Source organism: Oncorhynchus tshawytscha, linkage group LG25 (assembly GCF_018296145.1).
Source record: "Oncorhynchus tshawytscha isolate Ot180627B linkage group LG25, Otsh_v2.0, whole genome shotgun sequence".
Taxonomy (NCBI): domain Eukaryota; kingdom Metazoa; phylum Chordata; class Actinopteri; order Salmoniformes; family Salmonidae; genus Oncorhynchus; species Oncorhynchus tshawytscha.
In genome coordinates, this window is record NC_056453.1 from 25865819 (window position 1) to 25891592 (window position 25774).

The window sequence follows — 25774 nt, forward strand, 5'->3', positions numbered from 1 at the left end:
CAAAACAAAGAAAAGGAATTTGTTTTTTCAATTGAAATCAAAAGCCTGGTTTTCTAATTCACTCAAACACTTTTCTATCAAATGGCCAAATACGGAACAGCAACGGTTAGAGCTCCACAGAAGTTCTTGCCAGTATTTTTTTTAATGTTAAGAAAATGGTTGATTAAACTATCAGACAAACCAGTAGCCGTTGGCAATATTACCAGATGGGAAATATTCACAAAACAAACAAAAACAGGATTAAAAGGGTTGTTAGATAAAGAGATTATATGCAGCAATACAAAGCCTGAGGGTACACGTATGCAACCGCAAACCAATAGTAAAGTTTGAGGCAAGAAATACCCTGGGCCCACTGAAAATACACTAACATCCTGGTATTCACTTCATGTTCTTGAAGAGACATAGGAAACCAGGCTTTTATAAAGGTTCAGATTTCAGCTCTTCAACCCTGCATTCCAGATCTGCTACCTGCAACCAAAGTAACACAGAAGGTTACAGTTATGTATTATGATAGACTACTAGAAACTTTACCAATGCTCTGCTTCACCAATTGTCTCCCCAATGGCTGCACACAATGAAATATATATAATTTAACAGACACTTATCTAAAGCAACTGACAGTCATGCATGCATACATTTTTCGTATCGGTGGCCCCAGCAGGAATCGAACACACAAACCTTGGTGTTGGAGCCACACATACAGCCATCAGTCTCCACTATTACCTGTTCATGGAGCTGTCCTGACTCCTCCTTCAGTGATGCCTCGGCCCCGTCCTGTACACAGCGCTGAGTCTCCTTCTTCAGGTACTCAATCTCCCTACAGATGAGACGTCACAGAGAGACACTAATCACACTCAGTGTTTCCCCTATATTAATTTAGCAGCGGTGGCCCAAATTGTTGCCACTGCAAAAATATTTTTCTGCAGAGATGCGCTTTTAAATGGATAGTCAATGGCTCCATGACTGGAAGTCTATGGGAACAGCTAGCATGTCATTGCGCTAACGCTAGTAGCAATGCAACCTCTGTGTGTGTGTGTATGGCCCGGCCTTACTTCTGCTGGTACTCCTTGATGAGGCGCTTCGCCTTGCTGTACTTGCGCTCCAGAGCCTGGTACTGGGCCTGCGTCTCCTTCAGGTGCTCGTCCACAGCCTGACACAGACTCTGGGCCTCCATCCAGTAGCCCTCCAGCTTCTCCATGCGCTCCTTGTTCTCCTGCAGGGTCTGCTCCAGCTGGTTCTTGTCCATACGCCAGCGCTGCTTATCCTGCTCTGCATGGTTCAGCTGGGAGTGTGGAGAAGTACACACACAGATGCGCGTAAGTACACACACACACACGTAGACAAACGGACTGGCCGTAAATGCCACTGAATATTAATTAAGTAGTAGATGTACTGTACAATTAAACATTGGGACATCACATTTAATAACAATCACAATATAACTTTCTTTTATTTAACCTGGATTTAACTGGGCAAGTCTGTTAAGAACAAATTCTTATTTACAATGACGGCCTACCAAAAGGCCCCCTGCGGGGACGGGGGCTAGAATTAAAAATATTAAAATAAAAATATAGGACAACACACACACACACAATCACGAAAAAGGGAGAAACCACAACACGACATAAAGAGTGACCTAAGACAACATAGCATAGCAGCAACATAATACAACATAACCTACCTTTCTTTTCAGCTGTTGGATCTCTGCCTGTGTTACAGCATGCTTTATTTGAAGCTGAGGAGAGAGTTAAGGAAGTTGTTGCAAAATCTGTCCAAAAGGTAGTGCAGTATATAAGGAACAGGGCGACACCGCCCTTTATCTTTATTGGTTCCTCTCACCTCCCGGTACTTATGGGCCAGCTTCTCAGGGTCCGTCTCCAGGGGAGAGATGTCCTCGTTCTCAGCCAGGTCAAACACCTCGATGGCAGACGGCTCCGTGGGGCTGACCTCCTCCTCCTCATCCTCCTCCTCATCAGTACCATATTCACCATCCTGGGGAAAGAGGACCGGTGAGCCCGAAGTAACTATTCGGTTTGGGGTTTAATTGATCTCCAGCTCTTAATTGACAGGGCCAAAGTGTCTGCATATTTGAATAGGTTCAATATGCTTCCATCAATCCCATTTCACAGTATTTTTATAAATGCCTGTGACTGCTGCTACTATAACAGCATCATGGTTATAAAAATGCATTCTTAACTGACTTGCCTAGTTAAATAAAGGTAAAATAAAATAATAAATGGTTGGTTGGTACTGAGACTGGCCACTAGATGGCCTATAACACCATTGAAGAGCATCCCTAGATTGGGGGAGGGAACACAGAACAAACCCTCAACCATTATGCCATCATTCTGCATGTCAACGTAATAAGATGGAGAACATAAGAATGTCCTGCATCCTCATAGGATTTTGATTGGACAGAGGTTAGAGGGAAAAAAAATCATCCTTTTGGGTTGTAAGTACTCTAAAATCTCTAACCTAACAACCCAGAGATGAAGAGGCCAAAACATCAGAAACACTGATTCATTTTGAAAAAGAAGTCCTAGGGAGACAGAATTTAATTTATCCTATTTGGCCTATGCTCTCTAAACTGACCTGTTGGTATGCATCACAAATGGCACCCTATTGCCTATTTAGTGCACTACTTTTGACCAGAGCCCATAGGGTGTCATTTGGGAAGCACACGTGTGTTTATACTGTCTGGAGGCTATACTGGACAGTAACAGCGTAGCTAAGGACACACGCCCATTCAGCTCACTCGATACAGCCACCGTCTTTGGGTCAATTCTGACAAAGATGTGATTGGCACACATACAGTATCTTAATCCTAAAGGGTAAAAGAGAACACACAGAGGGAAAAATTTACCTAAAAATACGTATTATAATTTTTTTTAAATTAAAATAGTGACCAGGTTTCAGTTCCTCTCTAAACTAGCCGTGTTCAGGGTCGTGTTCTTTAAGGCACAAAGTATCAAAACATTTCACAACATAAAGAAAACATCTGTATTCTTATTGGACACGTTCTGGTAGTAACTGTCCGTCTGTCCATCTGTACTGTACTTCTTGGTTGTCCATGTACTGGCTGTAGACCTACCTATACTGGTTGTAGACCAATTGTATACCTACCTTCTGGTCATCTATGTACTGGTTGGTTAGACTGGTTGTAGACCTACCTATACTGGTTGTAGACCAATTGTATACCTACCTTCTGGGCATCTATGTACTGGTTGGTTAGACTGGCTGTAGACCTACCTATACTGGTTGTAGACCAATTGTATACCTACATTCTGGTCATCTATGTACTGGCTGTAGACTGGCTGTAGACCTACCTATACTGGTTGTAGACCAATTGTATACCTACCTTCTGGTCATCTATGTACTGGCTGTAGACCTACCTATACTGGTTGTAGACCAATTGTATACCTATCTTCTGGTCATCTATGTACTGGTTGGTTAGACTGGTTGTAGACCTACCTCTTGGTCGTCCATGTACTGGCTGTAGCGTTGTTCCATCATCTCTCTCTGCCAGCGCTCCTGTTCCAGGGTCTGTTGGATCAGCTGGGCCACCTCACTCTGCTCGCCCGGCTTCTCCCGACCAATCAGAAACCTGCATACAATTACAGATTTTGAAAATGGCTTTCTATGTGGACTGCAATAAGAGGAACCTCTGTGATATGGTCCCTTAGCAAGAGGTTAAATAATCTGAATTATATAACCTCTCAACCTTGACCCAATATGCTCCGAGAGAGACGTGTTTTTCAGTGTAATACTCTCCTCAGCTATGTAAGAGGAATCGGAGTAGTGCCGTTCAGAATGAGTACCCATAGTCAGTCAGTTATCAAGACCACCACAACAGCCTTAGAATCCCCCCCGTAAACTATCAGGTAATTAAATGCTAAACACAGTTCCCAACCTCATTCACCCATCCATTCCCATGGCTGACATTTTTATGAATAGGCCCAACTGACCGCCTGCCTGCCTCAACCCTTCCTTCCCCGTCTACTGATCTATAATGCATGAGCTCTCTCTAAAGTCACACAACAATTACACACACTAACAATTACCTCCATAGCTCTACTGATCACTAGTTCCATAATTATGAATGAATGAGCCTGTATACAACGACAAAGCAGTGCTGGGGATTGAGGAACAGGCAGGCGACTCTGGTGCCCCATTCAGTCAGCCACAAATAGACCCCTCTGGCATTTCAGAATGATAATTGTGTTGATGCCTGCTGTGAGCATGATGGTGATGTTTTTATGCTCTTCCATGGTTCAAACGTGAGTTTCAGCTTTGTCTGTGGTTCTGTTGCTGTATCTCGAAGGGAAGTTTTCACTCTTCATCATGGCCCCATTTGACCTCTGATGACTGACTACTCTGCATGCCCTGGTCTACACAGTATGTATGTGGGAGGATGTGGTCATTTAGACAGTCTTCTCTAGAGTCTAAAGCCACTGCAAAACTAAGAAGAAAATGTGGACAGAAAACCTTAACGGAGTCTCGCGTCACACAGTACTACAAAGAAAATAGAGTAGGGATTAGACTTGATGAAGTCATTTAAACTGTCTGTATTCAAGTGTTTGAGAGAGGCGTCCATCAAGGCAACTCTATTCCCTCTCAGTAGCTAATTGTTCTCAAGGCAGTAGTAAACTCAGCAAAAAAATACAAATGTCCTCTCACTGTCAACTGCGTTTATTTTCAGCAAACTTAACATGTGTAAATATTTGTATGACCATAACAAGATTCAACAACTGAGACATAAACTGAACAAGTTTGAACAACAAAACCGCGACTCGTCAGTGAAGAGCACTTTTTGCCAGTCCTGTCTGGTCCAGTGACGGTGGGTTTGTGCCCATAGGCAAAGTTGTTGCTGGTGATGTCTGGTGAGGACCTGCCTTACAACATGCCTACAAGCCTTCAGTCCAGCCTCTCAGCCTGTTGTGGACAGTCTGAGCACTGATGGAGGGATTGTGCGTTTCTGGTGTAACTGGTGTAGTTGTTGTTGCCATCCTGTACCTGTCCTGCAGGTGTGATGTTCGGATGTACCGATCCTGTGCAGGTGATGTTACATGTGGTCTGCCACTGCGAGGACAATCAGCTGTCCGTCCTGTCTCTCTGTAGCGCTGTCTTAGGCGTCTCACAGTATGGACGTTGCAATTTATGGCCTGCAGTCCTCATGCCTCCTTGCAGCATGCCTAAGGCACGTTCACGCAGATGAGCGGGGACCCTGGGCATCTTTCTTTTGGTGTTTTTCAGTCAGTAGAAAGGCCTCTTTAGTGTCCTAAGTTTTCATAACTGTGACCTTAATTGCCTATCATCTGTAAGCTGTTAGTGTCTTAACGACTGTTCCACAGGTGGATGTTCATGAATTGTTTATGGTTCATTGAACAAGCATGGGAAACAGTGTTTAAACCCTTTACAACGAAGATCTGTGAAGTTATTTTAATTTTTACAAATCATCTTTGAAAGACAGGGTCCTGAAAAAGGGGTCCTGAAAAAAAAGTTTATTTTTTTGCTGGGTTTAGTTGGTGAGGAAAAGAAACCTGCTAAAAATGAATGAACTAGAAGCCTCTGTAACATCAGAGTGTTGCATCAAAGTGTGCATCCCAAATAGCACCTTTATTCCTTATATTGTGCACTATTTTTCACCAGAGCCCTATAGACCCTAGTCAAAAGTAGCGCACTATTGCCAAAAACATATCCTCACTTGACAGTGCCTGTGGTGTTCCTGAGGACGGAGGCAGCGAAGGTCTGGGTGACCCCCACCAGACTGGTCCCATCCACCTCCACGATCAGGTCATTCACCTGGATCCTGGGTGGAGAAACACAAAGCAGCACAACAACCTCAGCACCACAGTCTTATAATATGCTTACTTTTTCATTCAACCATTCATACAGGTTTGTCTCGGAGGTAGAAATCTGTTTTGCTAGCGAGACCTGCTCCCGCAAGGAACCGTAATGCGACCGAATTGACTCCCTTTATTATTCCAAACCTATTTGTGGAAAAGCAATAACATATCAAAATCCACAAGCTAGACAGAGATGTGAATACTACTACTAGACATACACGTTTGGCTCATCTCACATGCTTGATTACTTCTTAGATGTATTACATCATGCAGAACCTGTTCAGGTAAGTCTGCCAGGAGTGTAGCTGGAAAAGCCGTAGATGAAGGCCACCATTTTGTAACGTACCTGCCATCCCGATGCGCTGCTCCTCCATCGGTGACCGTCTTGACAAAGATGCCCAGTTTCTCCAGGCCCATGTCTGCCCCCGCCCCCATCCCAATGATACTGATACCCAGCCCATCCCCATCTGAGGACAGTGAGAAAACAATAAAATCATCGTAATCCATGATGAAAATTAAATGCTCTTTTGTTTCATAATAGCTTTTAAAATCAGAATATCCCTCTTGGGAGAAGGGATAACTGGAAGGCAGATGGAGGGATGATCGATGCGTGCTGATTGAGTGAGGGGATTGATCTCTGATTGTCTCAAGAGAATGGCGATTACAACTCCTCTTTACAGTTCTGTGAAGGGGAGTTTTCTTAAGCAATCTGGAATGTTCTTTGTTGTTCTTCGAATCACAGATTGCCACATTAAGGTTATGGGGTAACTGAGCTGAGGTGTACCTTTCTCCAGCTCGACGGGGAACAGATCGAGCCTCTCCACCCTCTTCTCCAGCTCGTACTCTGCAGACGCAGCCATGGGGTCCACGTCCTCATTCCGACGATCATAGTCCTCGTTGGGGTAGGTGGCAAACACCTGACAGATGAAGAGAACACAAAGTAGCTTATTACAAAACTGTTTAAACATACTTTTTACTTAGGCGGTACATGTGTAAAGCACTTTGTGACAACTGCTGATGTAAACAGGGCTTTATAAAATATATTTTTGTTGTTGTTGATAGATTTACTGATTGAGCAGTAGTTGCAGGTTTATCATTGAGTATGAGGATGTTTCTATCCATGTCAGAAGAGGGCCTTAGTTCCATTATGTTCTGATAGGTTGGATGGAGGTGGGATGGAGGTGGGACACAGTGAAAAGGGTGACCACATAGTGTTTAGTGCAATATACTGTCACGTCATTCATCTAATAAAAATGGACACAAACCATTTCCATCACCAACTTTGCCAGTTAAAGCTTGTTTCAACTACCAAAATGCTATTATATTCAGGTAACAGACTTCAAATCAACCCCGGTATAAAACCCAGGCACCTCTCATAAAATAGATAGTGACCCATTTCAGAGCAGAGCTTCCACTTTAGCCCAGCTCCAACAGCATTTTTGCATCCCAAATGGTACCATATTCCCTACATAGTGCACTACTTTTGACCAAAGCCCTATGGGTAGTGCACTATATAGGGAGCTATTTGGGAATTAGCCCATGACAGTATACATAAGCACCTTCAGAATTCTAATGCAGTCCTGGCCACTGCAGCTGCCACATACACACACACCCTCTCTTTCTCGGCCACTCTTCTCTCTGGTCTTCCAGGGAGGCTCAGGTCACATGTGCACCTCACATAACCACTCTCCTACTAAAGCTACACAGGACCTGCTCGGTACTTTACCCTCTCTTCTCTTTCCATCTCACTGTTCACCCTCCCATTCGTATCCCTCATTCCTCTCCTCTTTTTCTCTCCATCCCCAATAACCTATTCTCTTCTCTCACTCTCCTCATTCCCTCTGGCTTTTAATTTTTTTTTTTTTTACATCTCCCTCTTTTGCTTCTTCTCCAAACTCCCCAATATAACCTCTCATCTTTTAATCGTTTCCCTCCAAATGAATAACCCTCCTCCTCTCTGTTACAACGGTCTTCATGTTTGCTACCTTTCGTCATCTGTTTGTGCCCGTCTCACAGTAATCAGTACACACACACACACCTCTTTGCTTGTACAGTGTCATCTAAATCACATGGTCTCTGTCTCCGTAGCAACCACAGTGAAGTGCTTGTCAGATTTGACATTGCCCTTATGATTCAACCAACCTCCCCCTGAGAGAACTAAATGGACTATTATCTGTTTTCATACATCATTGAATACTAGGAAGGTTGAGGTGAGGCACATTTCTTTGGCTGGGCTAAACTGTATCTAGGTCTGTGCAGTTGGATCAAAGGTTTTCAAATAGAACACCCAGAAGAGGTCTTGCATCAAAGCAGCCGTTGTACCGTACATATACTGTTGACGACGCAGCCTATGACCACGTAAATGCCAGCTCAGAGCTATACATTTAGGAACACACACACACGTTAATGACTACCTAAACCAGTAAACCTCTGACTGGTGTAGACCAATGGTGTGGGTTTGGCATATGGTCTAAATAGGTTGTGTGATTTAGGTTACCTTTGTATCTCGGCGGATTAGGATCATTTGGATTATAAGCAGACAGAAAATATGTTTCGCCTTCGTGTGAATGGATGTAGCCTGGCACTAGCACAGGGGTATTCAAATCTTACCCTACGAGGTCCGGACTACTGCTGGTATTCTGTTCTACCTGGTAATTAAGTACACCCCACCTGGTGTCCCAGGTCCCTGATTAGAGGGGAAGAATGATAGGAAGCAGTGGAACTGGCATGGAGGTCCAGATTTGAGTTTGAGGGCATTAGCACATCAACTGTTAAAACAACTGAAAGTGGTCCCCCAAAGCTCTCTAACTGTGTGCATCTGAAATAACACCCTATTCCCTATGTGGGGCACAACGTTTGACCAAAGCCCTATTCTTGTCTATTTATTGTATCTGTGCCTGTTTGTTCTGTGTCTGAAGCACCACCATAGTGCTAATAGAATTGCACTTAACTTGATTTGTCCACTTTTCTGAATTGAATTGAAAAGTAGTTCACTACATAGGGAGTAGAGTGTAATTTGGGATTTGGCCACCGTCTCAAATGGCAGTTCGCTCCTCGAGTTTAATGGCCACAGCTGGTGGCCCTTCCTGACCCCAAGGCCTGGTGACCAGAGACCAACTACAGTTCAGACAGTATAGAGTATTAACATGTGTCAAAGGAAACAAGTCTCCTACATCCAGATGTGTCTGTACTCTGTACCACCTGCCTGTGTTGGGCTGCATCATCTGCCTGCAGATTCAGCTCTGCACACTGACTGACAAGGCAAAGACACACTGACATGGCGCACACACACACACACAGACATGGCGCACATACACACACTGACATGGCGCACACATTGACATGGCGCACACACACACACACACTGACATGGCGCACACACACACACACACTGACATGGCGCACGCACACACTGACATGGCACACACACACACACACACACTGACATGGCACACACACACACTGACAAGGCACACACACACACACACACACTGACATGGCACACACACACACACACACTGACATGGCACACACACACACACACTGACATGGCACACACACACACACACACACACACACACACACACACTGACATGGCACACACACTGACATGGCACACACACACACTGACATGGCGCACATACACACACTGACATGGCACACACATTGACATGGCGCACACATGGCACACACACACACTGATATGGCGCACACATTACATGGCGCACACACTGACATGGCGCACACACTGACATGGCGCACACACTGACATGGCGCACACACTGACATGGCGCACACACACACACACACACACACACTGACATGGCACACACACACACACACACACACTGACATGGCGCACACACACACACACTGACATGGCGCACGCACACACACACACTGACATGGCGCACGCACACACACACACTGACATGGCGCACGCACACACACACTGACATGGGCGCACACACACACACACACACACACACACACACACACACACTGACATGGCACACACACACACACACTGACATGGCACACACACACACTGATATGGCACACACACACACACACACACACAGACATGGCACACGCACACACACACACACTGACATGGCGCACACACACACTGACATGGCGCACACACACACACACTGACATGGCGCACACACACACACTGACATGGCGCACACACACACACACACACTGACATGGCGCACACACACACACACACACTGACATGGCACACACACACACACACACACTGACATGGGCACACACACACACACACACTGACATGGCGCACACACACACACACACACATGGCGCACACACACACACACACTGACATGGCGCACACACACACACACACACTGACATGGCACACACACACACACACACTGACATGGCGCACACACACACACACACACTGACATGGCGCACACACACACACACTGACATGGCGCACACACACACACACTGACATGGCGCACACACACACACACACACACACACTGACATGGCGCACACACACTCACACACACACTGACATGGCGCACGCACACACACACAGAAAGCTAACACTTTCTCCTTCCAAAGTCAAGAGATTTACTTCTTCCTTATATGGGAGTATCCCACTAAAGGCCAGACAGACACTGATCATCTTACATGATGCTCTCATATCCTCCCTCCCTCCCTTCTGTACTGTATGCACGCACACACAGAGTCGCTGAACACTGACTGAGCTGGGCGGGGTAGATAAGGTGGCATTGTGGCAGTCAATGAGCGACATGAGCCTGCCTTTCCCCCTTTCAGGAGACAAACATTGGGATTAAGGTGGGGGGCAGGGCAGGGGGAGGCTGGGGCAGGGGCAGGGGGAGGCTGGGGCAGGATACATGCTGCTGCTGCTCCAGTTGTGACAGATAATAGGTCACAGTGGATAACAGATGGCCAGGAACACCCCTCCCTCCAACCCTCTCTGCCACCAATCGCCCTACAAAAGCAGTGTGTGCAGCCAGTAGCTAAACTAAGCTAACGCCTTCTGTTTGTGTCAGAACAGGGAATCCAAACAGGGAAACCGCTTGGAATGTATCACATATTAAAAAGCATCCAGCAACACACAAATGACTAGGTTGGTACTATGGGAGGTATATAGAGGTCATGCCCTCATGCTGTTATATATTTTTTCAACAATTACCACAATGACTCCTTGGCTGCACCCTAAATGGCACCCTAGTCCCTATGGCCCTGGTCAAATGTAGTGAAGGGGAAACAAAGCTTCCTGAAGCATTTCCTGACAATTGTGTCGAAACTAGGTTAATAACTTGAAGATTTGATCAACACAGTGTGCATTGCCTAAATTCAACATACCTGGTCTTCCAGGTCAGTTAAATCCAAAACACGAAGTGCCTGCGGCACTCCAGGCCCGGGGTTGCCTACCCCTGAACTAGAGAATAGGATGCCACTTGGTACACAGCCCTTGGCTGGGAGGGATGTGGTTGGGTAACATTGTGGTCAAGTGGTTACATCCTCCTGGTACCGGGTTTCCCAACCTCTGTCCCCAGGATCCCTAAAGGGTGCACGTTTTCCTTTTTTGGGAAACACGGTCCTAGTAGAAAGCAGTTTACCCTGTTCCTCCTCTTGTTGCTTTCCCCAAAAACAAATCCAAATCTGGCTTAAACCCAATAGGCTGTGTGGATGTGGTGTTGACGGGTGAGTTTAGCTGGTTTCTCACAACAGAAATAGCATGTTCCTCTCCACACAGTCTCTCCACAAGTTCAGCTGCTAACCTATTAACATTACCACTGGGGAGTTTCACACTTTTTTTATAAAACTCTTAGTCGCTCTTCCTATTACATTTTCTTTTTTACACGATGTTAGTTTTCACTGTATACTATTTGCTCTCCGTGCATGGTAGAATCTCAATGGCATTTTCTTGATTCCTTTGCATCCTCTGTCCTGGCCTCCTCAAAACCCATTGGATGCAAAGGTCAGAGATCCCTCCCCTCTGACAATCTCACCCAATGGGTTTTGAGAAGGAGACGAGGAGAGTGGACGTGAGGAATCAAGGCAACGCAATTGAGATTCTCCCCATGTCCCATTGAAATGGCACTTTAGTCAGAGCTTTCTTCAACTACCAAAGTAGAATTATGGGATGGAAAGTGATGAGATTGGTTGTCTTGTGTCCTATTAACATCTTCATTCATAGACTGCCTGTTCTGAACTATCTGCTACTTGCAGTCTCAGAGCCCTAGCCTTCACATACAGAAACGACACACAGAGGCTGCATGCTGCAGGACTGTACTGTGGTGTGCATTGCGTTGGGTGGTCCAGCCCATAGACTGTATAATACGGTCCAGCCCATAGACTGTATAATACGGTCCAGCCCATAGACTGTATAATACGGTCCAGCCCATAGACTGTATAATACGGTCCAGCCCATAGACTGTATAATACGGTCCAGCCCATAGACTGTATAATACGGTCCAGCCCATAGACTGTATAATACAGTCCAGCCCATAGACTGTATAATACGGTCCAGCCCATAGACTGTATAATACGGTCCAGCCCATAGACTGTATAATACGGTCCAGCCCATAGACTGTATAATACGGTCCAGCCCATAGACTGTATATACGGTCCAGCCCATAGACTGTATAATACGGTCCAGCCCATAGACTGTATAATACAGTGCAGCCCATAGACTGTATAATACGGTCCAGCCCATAGACTGTATAATACGGTGCAGCCCATAGACTGTATAATACAGTCCAGCCCATAGACTGTATAATACAGTCCAGCCCATAGACTGTATAATACGGTCCAGCCCATAGACTGTATAATACGGTCCAGCCCATAGACTGTATAATACGGTCCAGCCCTATAGACGGTCCAGCCCATAGACTAATACAGTCCAGCCCATAGACTGTATAATACGGTCCAGCCCATAGACTGTATAATACGGTCCAGCCCATAGACTGTATAATACGGTGCAGCCCATAGACTGTATAATACGGTGCAGCCCATAGACTGTATAATACGGTCCAGCCCATAGACTGTATAATACAGTCCAGCCCATAGACTGTATAATACAGTCCAGCCCATAGACTGTATAATACGGTGCAGCCCATAGACTGTATAATACGGTCCAGCCCATAGACTGTATAATACGGTCCAGCCCATAGACTGTATAATACGGTCCAGCCCATAGACTGTATAATACGGTCCAGCCCATAGACTGTATAATACGGTCCAGCCCATAGACTGTATAATACGGTCCAGCCCATAGACTGTATAATACGGTCCAGCCCATAGACTGTATAATACAGTCCAGCCCATAGACTGTATAATACGGTCCAGCCCATAGACTGTATAATACGGTGCAGCCCATAGACTGTATAATACAGTCCAGCCCATAGACTGTATAATACGGTCCAGCCCATAGACTGTATAATACGGTCCAGCCCATAGACTGTATAATACGGTCCAGCCCATAGACTGTATAATACGGTCCAGCCCATAGACTGTATAATACGGTCCAGCCCATAGACTGTATAATACGGTCCAGCCCATAGACTGTATAATACGGTCCAGCCCATAGACTGTATAATACGGTCCAGCCCATAGACTGTATAATACGGTCCAGCCCATAGACTGTATAATACGGTCCAGCCCATAGACTGTATAATACGGTCCAGCCCATAGACTGTATAATACGGTCCAGCCCATAGACTGATAATACGGTCCAGCCCATAGACTGTATAATACGGTCCAGCCCATAGACTGTATAATACGGTCCAGCCCATAGACTGTATAATACGGTCCAGCCCATAGACTGTATAATACGGTCCAGCCCATAGACTGTATAATACAGTGCAGCCCATAGACTGTATAATACGGTCCAGCCCATAGACTGTATAATACGGTCCAGCCCATAGACTGTATAATACGGTCCAGCCCATAGACTGTATAATACGGTCCAGCCCATAGACTGTATAATACGGTCCAGCCCATAGACTGTATAATACGGTGCAGCCCATAGACTGTATAATACGGTGCAGCCCATAGACTGTATAATACGGTCCAGCCCATAGACTGTATAATACGGTCCAGCCCATAGACTGTATAATACGGTCCAGCCCATAGACTGTATACATACGGTCCAGCCCATAGACTGTATAATACGGTCCAGCCCATAGACTGTATAATACGGTGCAGCCCATAGACTGTATAATACGGTCCTGCCCATAGACTGTATAATACGGTCCAGCCCATAGACTGTATAATACAGTCCAGCCCATAGACTGTATAATACGGTGCAGCCCATAGACTGTATAATACGGTCCAGCCCATAGACTGTATAATACGGTCCAGCCCATAGACTGTATAATACGGTCCAGCCCATAGACTGTATAATACGGTCCAGCCCATAGACTGTATAATACAGTCCAGCCCATAGACTGTATAATACAGTCCAGCCCATAGACTGTATAATACAGTGCAGCCCATAGACTGTATAATACAGTCCAGCCCATAGACTGTATAATACGGTCCAGCCCATAGACTGTATAATACGGTCCAGCCCATAGACTGTATAATACGGTGCAGCCCATAGACTGTATAATACGGTGCAGCCCATAGACTGTATAATACAGTCCAGCCCATAGACTGTATAATACAGTCCAGCCCATAGACTGTATAATACGGTCCAGCCCATAGACTGTATAATACAGTCCAGCCCATAGACTGTATAATACGGTGCAGCCCATAGACTGTATAATACGGTCCTGCCCATAGACTGTATAATACGGTGCAGCCCATAGACTGTATAATACAGTCCAGCCCATAGACTGTATAATACAGTCCAGCCCATAGACTGTATAATACGGTCCAGCCCATAGACTGTATAATACGGTCCAGCCCATAGACTGTATAATACGGTGCAGCCCATAGACTGTATAATACGGTGCAGCCCATAGACTGTATAATACAGTGCAGCCCATAGACTGTATAATACAGTCCAGCCCATAGACTGTATAATACGGTGCAGCCCATAGACTGTATAATACAGTCCAGCCCATAGACTGTATAATACGGTCCAGCCCATAGACTGTATAATACAGTCCAGCCCATAGACTGTATAATACGGTGCAGCCCAGCCAAAAAAGTGGGACAGAATGACCTTGCTGATAATCTGTCTGGTCCCCCATCCCCCTCTCATGGGCAATGTGTGACTGGCCATTAGATTCACTTGGTAGTACAGTGTGTGAGATGACTGGCCAATTGTCCCTTACAAGTGAACCCGTTTTCTCATACCTGGCCACATTGTGATGCATTACATCTCTCTGCATTACATCTCTCTGCATTACATCTCTCTGGCTTCCCTTGTGGTCCAAGTAAAAACCCTCAATTTTACTAACGCTTGCAAACATACCTGCTAAATAAGTTTTCAACCCATTTCAATATCTAGTCAACAAAGTCTACTGGGCTATAATCACATCAAAAAAATATTTGTGTATTCTTTATTTGTTTGAATTGCAGACAGTGTAAAAAAACAACAATCAAATGTGTATTCATGACTGAAGCTAGCTCCGACTATTATGGGATGCCACTGTGTAGGCTGTAAATATTCATCAGATTCTTGGTGAAGAATGGACAGAGGTGGAAAGATAGTTGAAGAGGGACAAAGGGGAATTCTGTCCCTGGTTGAAAGAGTGTACGTTGCAGAGTTTTTTTCTACACACGGTACAAATTCAAAGGAGATTATTTGTAAAAAATGATACACACACACTCCAATCAACATTAGGATCAATAATTGAAAGCATCTTGTACCAGGAGAATAGGAGAGAACAGTTATGAAATACAGTGATGTAAAACAGGAAATATAGAGTAAGGACAATAAAACAAATAAGAAATGAGGAACCGGAGAGCAGGTTCCTGTGTTTAAAACAAGCAGACAGCCCCCAAAGGAGAGGCCTGTCTGTGGTAATTACAATGCTGCTATTTTTATCAACTTATCATAAAACAAGAGGAGAATGGTGACAGATGGAGAAAGAGAAAAAAAGAGAGGGAGTGAGAGAGAGGAGGGTGTTAGAGTGAACAAAGCCAGTAGTGTGAACTGAACTTTACCCCAGCGATGCTGTGTGTGCCAGTTTGAGAAGAGAGAAAAAAAAGAAATACATTTGACACAGACCCCAGTGGCTGTCACCACAACAACTCCTATGTGTGGGCGTCTGGGTGAGAGAGAGAGAGAGAGAGCGCAGATACGATGAGGGGGAAATATTCACAAAATAATGGCTAAGCACGAGCACTTCCTGTACCAGCGAAGGAGAGAAAGACAGAGAGAAAGACAGAGACAGAGAGAAAGACACACAGAGATAGAGAGACAGTGAGATAGAAATAGAAACAGCAAAAGAAAGACACAGAAGAAAAATACACAGAGACAAACAGACATTCAGCAACAACAAAAAAGCTAGTGACAATACTGTGTGACCAAAGTCCTGGCAGTCATTAAACCATGACATTTTAGCCACCAAATAAAGGGCCTTCAATTTGTCCTTCCTCTGAGTCCCATGCATTCCCACATCAATCTAAATAACAAAAGAGACTCTGATACAGAGTGAAGGACTGTGTCAGTGTGATGGGAGGGTTTCAGAGTACAGACACTGTTGGGTACAGTAGTACTAGACTGAACATGTCAAAAAGACTGACAGTCGGCCACAAATCGCTTTGAGATTTCTTGAACATAGAGCTTGGCGATATGGACAAAAATCCATATTGAGAGAAAATTGCTTGAATTGATGCGATGACGATAAATAGAATGACAAGTTCTACCCTTCAGGTGCGTTTTTAATCAATGATCCTTTAAACTACCACCACTAGTTTGATGGTCGTAGACAGCAATTATCCCATTAACTCTCAGCCACATTAGCAAACACATTTAGTTTCAAACTGCACATTTCTGAAATATATTGTACCGAACGAGATCAGCAAAATGCCTGCGATAAGTTGATTGGTGTCTATAATTTTCGGTTTCCTTTCCGAGCTCTACTTGAACATATCAAAAAGACAGGGAGACAGTCAGCCACAAAGCGCCTTGAGTGTTATTTCTGTTAGAAAAAAAAACGTGACAGAAATGCAATAGATTATTGTTATTACTGTCGGGTACAAGACCACAGCACAGACCGACCCACTCTGCTCTCTGTTAGGTCTAATGAGCTGTCGCTGCTTTGTCACACCACGCAGATGGCGAGCCAATGTAAAACCCTACAGGAAGTCACAGTTCTCTCTTTTTGATACTCTCATAGGGTCACAACTTCTACTGAAGTGATCTGGAATTATGGGTTATCATAACTGGTTGAAACATAACATAACTTATGAAATAGCCTACCCCCGGGCACAGATATCAATTCAACGTCTATTCCACTTTGGAGTGAAATTACATGGAAACAACACTGATTCAATTGCGTCATTGGTCAAACACAATTTGACGATGCATGACTCTGTTCGAGAGAGAGAGAGAGAACTTGGATGGTCATGATAGCTGTTTCAGTAGCTGCTTGAGCTGGCGCTGCATGTGTGAGTGTGGGACTTAATAGTATCAACGCACACTTGACTTGGCAGAGCTAGGGCTTCTACTCTCCATGTTAATGCTGGAGACCTCCGGGCAGGGAGACTGAACTGGGGTAGCAGAGAACAGGTCTACATACCAAATAGCACCCTATTCTCTACATTTTTCTTTTTTTATTATTACAATTTTATTTCACCTTTATTTAACCAGGCGACCTGGCCAAGATAAAGTAAAGCAGTTTGACACGGACAACAACACAGAGTTACACATGGAGCAAAACAACCATACAGTCAATAATACAATAGAAAAATAAGTCTATATACAATGTGAGCAAATGAGGTGAGATAAGGGAGGTAAAGGCCAAAAAAAGGCCATGGTGGCAAGTAAATACAATATAGCAAGTAAAACACTGGAATGGTTGATTTGCAGTGGAAGAATGTGCAAAGTAGAAATAATGGGGCACAAAGGAGCAAAATAAATAACTAAATAAATACAGTAGGGGAAGAGGTAGTTGTTTGGGCTAAATTATAGATGGGCTATGTACAGGTGCAGTAATCTGTGAGCTGCTCTGACAGCTGGTGCTTAAAGCTAGTGAGGGAGATGCATACATAGTGGACTACTTTTGACCAACGACCATTCCCTACATCTCCCATACTCAACCGGCGGACACAGTCCACAGTCCGGATCCGGAACTGGGTCAATACGGACCGCGGGTCCCGACTACAAAATGTAAATAAAACAATAATATTATTTGGGGGGGGTTGTGGCGCAGTCGGGTATCACATTGACCCCTGGTATCATATAAACACAAATAATGCATGGAAAAATTAGTAGAATTGCAGGAACTCAGCTTTAAAAAAGCAACATTTTCTCTCCGCCAACAAGAGGAGTGTTAACAGTTTGGGGTCACATGGGTTGCAAGGCAGGGTTTGTTACTATGCTGATAAATGACAATATCCATCTGGACCTTTAACACCTAGGACATTTTACTGACCGGACCTTCTCAAATAGTACTTCTGCACTGCGTGGGGCACTACTTTTGACCAGAGCTCATTCCCTACAGTGTGCCCCGGTCAAAAGTAGTGTGCTATATAGGGAATAGGTTACCATTTGGAACACAGCTCATGACTGAGCTGGGGGAGCAGAGAATCGTACGCTGCTTCGTGGATCATTACACTTCCCAGTCAGTAGAGTCACTGAATCAACTTCTACCCTCCTTGCCCTGACATGGATGTAGCCTCCAGCTTATTACGGGGTCTACAATAACATACGTCTATGTCTAGAGTCATTTGTGATGGGCAACGATACGGAAAATCAATATCAGTTTCATTTTTTATTCAATATCAATATCATATCGGTTTGTAGAAAACACATTGCAAATGTGTGAATGTTTACTTCTCTGTGAAAGCCAGACAACTTGTTTATTGCCCATTGGGATAGGTGTTCTTGTAGCATAAACCTACCTAACGAGTTTGAATAAAATGGGAAGCCATCTCCAGTATATGGCCCATAAGCAGGCAATTAAATATGCTAAGTCTGGATAAAGGAGGCTACAGCCATATCTGGATAACTTCTTTACCATGCTGAGAGAAATCATCAATATTACTTCTTCCTCATGTGTAACTTAGTAAAGCACATGGGAATGAACCAACCAGCCAATATAACTCAACCATTCTTCTTCTTCTTTGGATTTAATGGCAGTGTACACCTATCTTTTTAGGTGCATTACCGCCATCGATATAAAACCAACCACTGCTGTTGACCTTTAACAAGTCAAGCCTGTCATGATTATCCTAACACACAATAAGAAAGCAGCTACGCTAGTTATTCTGCCTCTTTGTTCCTCCCTAACAATTATTTACAGACACAGAGAGAGAGAGACCTACTGAGAGACAGAGAGCATTTTGGAGGGAGCTGGAGAGAGAGCTACAGAGAGAGAGAGAGCTACAGAGAGAGAGAGAGAGAGAGAGAGAGAGAGAGAGAGAGAGAGAGAGAGAGATCAAGCTACAGAGAGAAAGCTACAGAGAACAACAGAGAGAGAGCAAGAGCTACAGAGAGAGTGAGAGCTACCTAGAGAGCTACAGAGAGAGAGCTACAGAGAGAAAGAGAGCTAGAGAAAGAAAGCTACAGAGAACGAGCTAGAGAGAGAGAGAGCTACAGAGAGACCGAGAGAGAGAGCTACAGAGAGAGAGAGAGAGCTAGAGATCTACAGAGAGCTAGAGAAAGAAAGCTACAGAGAGAGAGCTACAGAGAGAGAGCTACAGAGAGAGAGCTACAGAGAGAGAGAGAGGGAGCTACAGAGAGAGAGAGAGAGCTACAGAGAGAGAGAGAGAGCTACAGAGAGAGAGAGAGAGCTACAGAGAGAGAGAGAGGGAGCTACAGAGAGAGAGAGAGAGAGCTACAGAGAGAGAGAGAGAGAGAGAGGGAGCTACAGAGAGAGAGAGAGAGAGAGAGAGAGAGGGAGCTACAGAGAGAGAGAGAGAGAGAGAGAGAGGGAGAGAGAGAGAGAGAGAGAGAGAGAGGGAGCTACAGAGAGAGAGAGAGAGAGAGGGAGCTACAGAGAGAGAGAGAGAGAGAGGAGCTACAGAGAGAGAGAGAGAGAGAGCTACAGAGAGAGAGAGAGAGAGAGCTACAGAGAGAGAGAGAGGGAGCTACAGAGAGAGAGAGAGAGAGAGAGGAGGGAGCAGAGAGAGAGAGAGAGAGAGGGAGCTACAGAGAGAGAGAGAGAGAGAGCTACAGAGAGAGAGAGAGAGAGAGCTACAGAGAGAGAGAGAGAGAGAGAGCTACAGAGAGAGAGAGAGAGAGAGCTAGAGAGAGAGAGAGAGAGAGAGAGAGAGAGAGAGAGAGAGAGAGGGAGCTACAGAGAGAGAGAGAGAGGGAGCTACAGAGAGAGTGAGAGAGAGGGAGCTACAGAGAGAGAGAGAGAGAGGGAGCTACAGAGAGAGAGAGAGAGAGGGAGCTACAGAGAGAGAGTGAGAGAGGGAGCTACAGAGAGAGAGAGAGAGAGGGAGCTACAGAGAGAGAGAGAGAGAGAGGGAGCTACAGAGAGAGAGAGAGAGAGAGAGGGAGCTACAGAGAGAGAGAGAGAGAGAGAGAGGGAGCTACAGAGAGAGAGAGAGAGAGAGAGGGAGCTACAGAGAGAGAGAGAGAGAGAGAGGGAGCTACAGAGAGAGAGAGAGAGAGAGGGAGCTACAGAGAGAGAGAGAGAGAGGGAGCTACAGAGAGAGAGAGAGAGGGAGCTACAGAGAGAGAGAGAGAGGGAGCTACAGAGAGAGAGAGAGAGGGAGCTACAGAGAGAGAGAGAGAGGGAGCTACAGAGAGAGAGAGAGAGGGAGCTACAGAGAGAGAGAGAGAGGGAGCTACAGAGAGAGAGAGAGAGGAGCTACAGAGAGAGAGAGAGAGAGCTACAGAGAGAGAGAGAGAGGGAGCTACAGAGAGAGAGAGAGAGAGAGAGAGGGAGCTACAGAGAGAGAGAGAGAGAGAGCTAGAGAGAGAGAGAGAGAGAGAGAGAGGGAGCTACAGAGAGAGAGAGAGAGGAGAGAGAGGGAGCTACAGAGAGAGAGAGAGCTAGAGAGAGAGAGAGCTACAGAGAGGGAGAGAGAGATACAGAGAGAGGAGAGAGAGGGAGCTACAGAGAGAGAGAGAGAGAGCTACAGAGAGAGAGAGAGAGGGAGCTACAGAGAGAGAGAGAGAGGAGCTAGAGAGAGAGAGAGAGAGAGAGAGAGAGAGAGAGAGGGAGCTACAGAGAGAGAGAGAGGGAGCTACAGAGAGAGAGAGAGAGAGAGAGGGAGCTACAGAGAGAGAGAGAGAGAGAGAGGGAGCTACAGAGAGAGAGAGAGCTACAGAGAGAGAGAGAGAGAGAGAGAGAGCTACAGAGAGAGAGAGCTACAGAGAGAGAGAGAGAGGGAGCTACAGAGAGAGAGAGAGGGAGCTAGGGAGCTAGAGAGAGAGAGAGAGGGAGCTACAGAGAGAGAGAGAGGGAGCTACAGAGAGAGAGAGAGGAGGGAGAGAGCTACAGAGAGAGAGAGAGGGAGAGAGCTACAGAGAGAGAGAGAGCGAGAGAGCTACACAGAGAGAGCTACAGAGAGAGAGAGCTACAGAGAGAGAGAGAGCGAGAGAGCTACACAGAGAGAGAGCTACAGAGAGAGAGAGAGAGAGAGAGAGCTACAGAGAGAGCTACAGAGAGAGAGAGCTACAGAGAGCTACAGAGAGAGAGAGAGAGAGAGGGAGCTACAGAGAGAGAGAGAGAGGGAGCTACAGAGAGAGAGAGAGAGGGAGCTACAGAGAGAGAGAGAGGGAGCTACCGCTAGCTCCCGCTGCATTTCAGATAAGGATCGACAGACTGGTTCTTTCAGGGCCATGTCAGCTGCACAGTGGGAATGCAGGCAGGCAGTGGCAACTGGCTGGGAACAAGGCTACTGGCACAGAAGGAGAGGAGGAAAGGGGGGGGACTAAGCGTATAGTAATGTATGGCGTGAAGGAAATCCGTGGTAGTGACCAAGTCAAACACTACTACAAAAGGACTGTGACGTGTTAAATATAATTGAATGCAGTGCAATGGTGTGTACGTGACCATGTATGTTCTATTAGAGTGTGAGCTCACCTTGATAGGCCCCGTGCTGAAGGAGATCTTCCGGCTGGGTGGAGGGTCCTCCTCTTCAGGCAGACCAGGTTTCTCATGACAGCTGGACTCAGGCTCATACGGCTCATCTTCATCCTCCTCTTCCTCATCCCGCTGGCTCCCTCCAGAGTCCTCCCCCACTGCGCTGTACGTTCTGATATCCACCTGTTCTCCCCCTGACTGATCCTTTACAGTTCTCTCTTCTCCCTCCTCCGCTGTACCCCCCTGGCCCATCACTCCATCTCCACCCTGCCTACCTCTCTCACTGCTAGTGCCCTTGGGAGAGGTCTCCCTCACCTGGGCCTCGCTCTCTGTACTGTTCTCCCCATTCTCCAGAGAGATGTGGTGGATGTCAGCTTTCACTAAGTTGCTGCAGGGCTCCTGGTCACCAGAGTGATCCTCAGACTGGCCTTCAGCTTTGGCCTGGGTTCCAGTCTTATCCCGGCCCTCTTTGGGCTTGGGGAGTGTCGGGCCACTGTGGCCTCCATTCTGCCCTACATTCAGGCCATCGGAGGTGGAGGAGGATGAGGGGGCAGCCCTGAGGCTTCTGGGAGGCCCATCCAGGTCCCTCTGGCTGCGCCCCCCACCACCCTCCTCCTCCTGGCTGGCAGTTGGGAGGGCAGAAGCACGGTTCGCCCTCTTGGAGATGATTTTGGAATTGAGCTGCACCCCCACCTTGGTGCTGACCCCCCGGGAGGGCAGTGGAGGGGTGGAGGAGAGGCGGTGCAGGTTGTTGCGGAGCTCTGAGGCCCGTTCAAAGACAGCGCTGAGCTGGGAGACAGTGGGGGACACAGCCTCGGTGGTGTCCAGGCTGTCCAGGGATTCTGTGCTGCCGTTGAACCGGGCCACCACGTCCAGCCTGCCATCATGGAAGCCCAGGCCAGAGGTCCGCTCTGTCTTCAGCAGGACCCGGTTGGTGGCAGCGGCCTGCTTCTCCCGCTCCAGCTGCTGTGCCGCCTGCTGTTGTTCAAAGATCTTCCGTGTCTCTTGCATCTTGGAGTAGCTGGGTGATGAGGCTAGGGGAGCCTGCCCATTCTCTGCTTTGGCATTGGGGTTGAACCGGTTAACCCGCTCTGAGACAGTGGATCCCAGCTTCAGCAAGGCGCTGTGGTCCACATTCTCATTCAGGCTACCGGCTCTGGGGAGGGAGAGACGCACCCTCTCAGTAGTCTTCTCCAGGTCCTCCCCTCCCTCCCCCTCCCTGCCGGGAGATGTGCTCCCTGGGCCTTGCATCTGCTGAAACATGTTCTTGATACGGTGCACGTTGGAGCCGTAGCTCCGGCGGCCGCGGGGGCCTTCCTGCATATAATCGCCATTTGCAGCATTGTCCTTCACAGGCTTCAGCGCCTGTATCCCCGCCTCGTATGCGTTCCGGTGTGGGGATGGGCTCCTCAGCGTCGAACCAGAGCCGGTGCTCTTGGAAGATGAGGTATCGGTCTTCATCATGATCAGTCAAGCTTCACAACGGCTGCTCAGCAACGGCATCTCTCCCTTTCTCTTCCTCGGTTGTCAGCACAAATCGGTCCGTTCTCACCAACAGTCAATTCTGTTGGGGAGACGGTGAACCTACGTGCCGACTAGAACTGAATAGCAGGAGAATAAAAAAACAACGGTTATTGTTTTAGGCCGCGTGCATCCAGTATCCCAATCCTATGGAATGGAGGAAAGTGAAAAACGATGCATTCATTAGTCAAACTCGCTAGTAATTAAAACACCAACCTGACGGAAAAACCTGGAGAAAATGCCCTGGTTACAAAAACATCACTGCAGAAAACTGGAACAGTAACCCAATGAACGCTGTATTTTCCACTGACGACAGATTTATTCAGTTTAATCCCTTTTCGAGAGCAGCATCATCATTTTGATCTCTTGATTTTCTGAACTGCTGATTTCTGGCTCTGGGTCCTCCTCGCTCGCGTAAAAGCAGACCGCTACGGAGGATGGGACGAAACTGGGTCATAGCACCGGTCGGGTTCACTCTACGTTTTTAGTCCTTGAATATTAGCCTAGCGATAATCAATATATGTGAAGGTCTACTCCATACACGAGTTCTATATAATTACAATTATGATATCAAGTAGACGAGACAAATCAACAGAAATCTTCTTTACACTTTTTGGGCACTTTAGGACCCTGACGAAATCAAAACCAGCATGCATCAGATTACTGTGTCCAATGATGATGTATCCTTTTTATATCGTCGCTTCCTGCATTCACTAGTGCCTGTCTAGCCTACACGTTTGATGATAATATGTTATACAATGTTTTAGCAGTAGTCGGTGATAGCCTACATTCTTGTGAGGGCGTAGAGTAGACTATGCCTCGTAGTCTGCATCTAAATAATGCGCTCCATACCGTGTCAGTCCAATGCGTTTTCCCTAGCTACGAATAGACTGTAAATGAGCTATCTCAGAATATATAGGCAGATAACGGTTAACATAACGACCATTAATGTATTTTTATTCGAAATTACAACATATGGAACAAAGAAGCAGAACTCCCATTGAGATAGGCCATGTTGTGCACACCCTGACGCATACAGTACATAGTGGCATTTTCAATGCGGCATAAGGCTAACCTAGTCTACTTTTTTTAATGATCCGTAATATAGTTTAAGATTACATAGTCTAAGGTGTAGGCTAGATATAGTAGCATAGCTACATATTTGATGTAAATCACGAAAGCCACTGGAAAGTCAGTGATATCAGTGTGAATAATATGGAAAGGCCCATCAACCAGCAATGACATTTTTAGAGAACATAGAAGATACATTTTAAGGGGTGTTTCAGTAGTAGAAATTAAACAGTAGAGTGACTAATCTATTTCATAGCTTTTATTTGTTTTATTTTTTATTCATTTTCTCCCCAAATATATTTTGTGGAATAACAATTGCCAGATAATTAGGAGGATTGATTGAATATGATTAATGGCAATCTTCACTGAACAAAAATATAAACGCAACATGTAAAGTGTTGTTCCCATGTTTCATGAACTGAAAGAAAAGATCCCAGACATTTTCCATACGCACAAAAAGCTTATTTCTCTCAAATTTTGTGCACACATTTGTTTACATCCCTGATAGTGAGCATTTCTCCTTTTCCAAGATAATCCATCCACCTGACAGGTGCGGCATATCAAGAAGCTGATTAAACAGCATGGTCATTACACACGTGCACCTTATGCTGGGGACAATAAAAGGCCACTCTAGAAGGTGCAGTTTTGTCACACAACACAATGCCACAGATGTCTCAAGTTGTGAGGGAGCGTGCAATTGGCATGTTGACTGCGAGACTGTCCACCAGAGCTGTTGCCAGAGAATTTAATGATAATTTCTCAACCATAAGCCGCCTCCAACTTCGTTTTAGAGAATTTGACAGTACGTCCAACCAGCCTCACAACCGGATCCTGAGGCCCATTGTGTGGCTCATTTTGTGTGTCTGTGAGTCATGTGTAACAGTCATGTGAAACAGTCATGTGTAACAGTCATGTGAAACAGTCATGTGAAACAGTCATGTGTAACAGTCATGTGAAACAGTCATGTGAAACAGTCATGTGAAACAGTCATGTGTAACAGTCATGTGAAACAGTCATGTGAAACAGTCATGTGTAACAGTCATGTGTAACAGTCATGTGAAACAGTCATGTGAAACAGTCATGTGTAACAGTCATGTGAAACAGTCATGTGTAACAGTCATGTGAAACAGTCATGTGTAACAGTCATGTGAAACAGTCATGTGA

At 45.8% G+C, this 25774-nt stretch overlaps 1 protein-coding gene across 2 annotated transcripts; it reads right to left on the reverse strand.

Annotated features, from left to right (window-relative positions):
- Window positions 1-126: 126 nt before the first annotated feature.
- Window positions 127-24301, reverse strand: LOC112224507 (neurabin-2). 2 transcript variants are annotated; one of them, XM_024388103.2, is made up of 11 exons: window positions 23756-24301; window positions 22019-23619; window positions 6631-6763; window positions 6193-6313; window positions 5705-5809; window positions 3472-3604; window positions 1840-1992; window positions 1682-1735; window positions 1053-1282; window positions 724-817; window positions 127-468 (listed from the first exon to the last, which is right to left on the reverse strand). In XM_024388103.2, exons 2-11 carry the CDS (start codon window positions 23480-23482, stop codon window positions 418-420), a joined length of 2538 nt encoding a protein of 845 aa, XP_024243871.1. In that variant the 5' UTR covers window positions 23483-23619; window positions 23756-24301; the 3' UTR covers window positions 127-417. The 2 variants fall into 2 exon arrangements, with proteins under 2 accessions (XP_024243871.1, XP_042162102.1); XM_042306168.1 differs by having other exon boundaries at window positions 22019-24301.
- Window positions 24302-25774: the final 1473 nt, after the last annotated feature.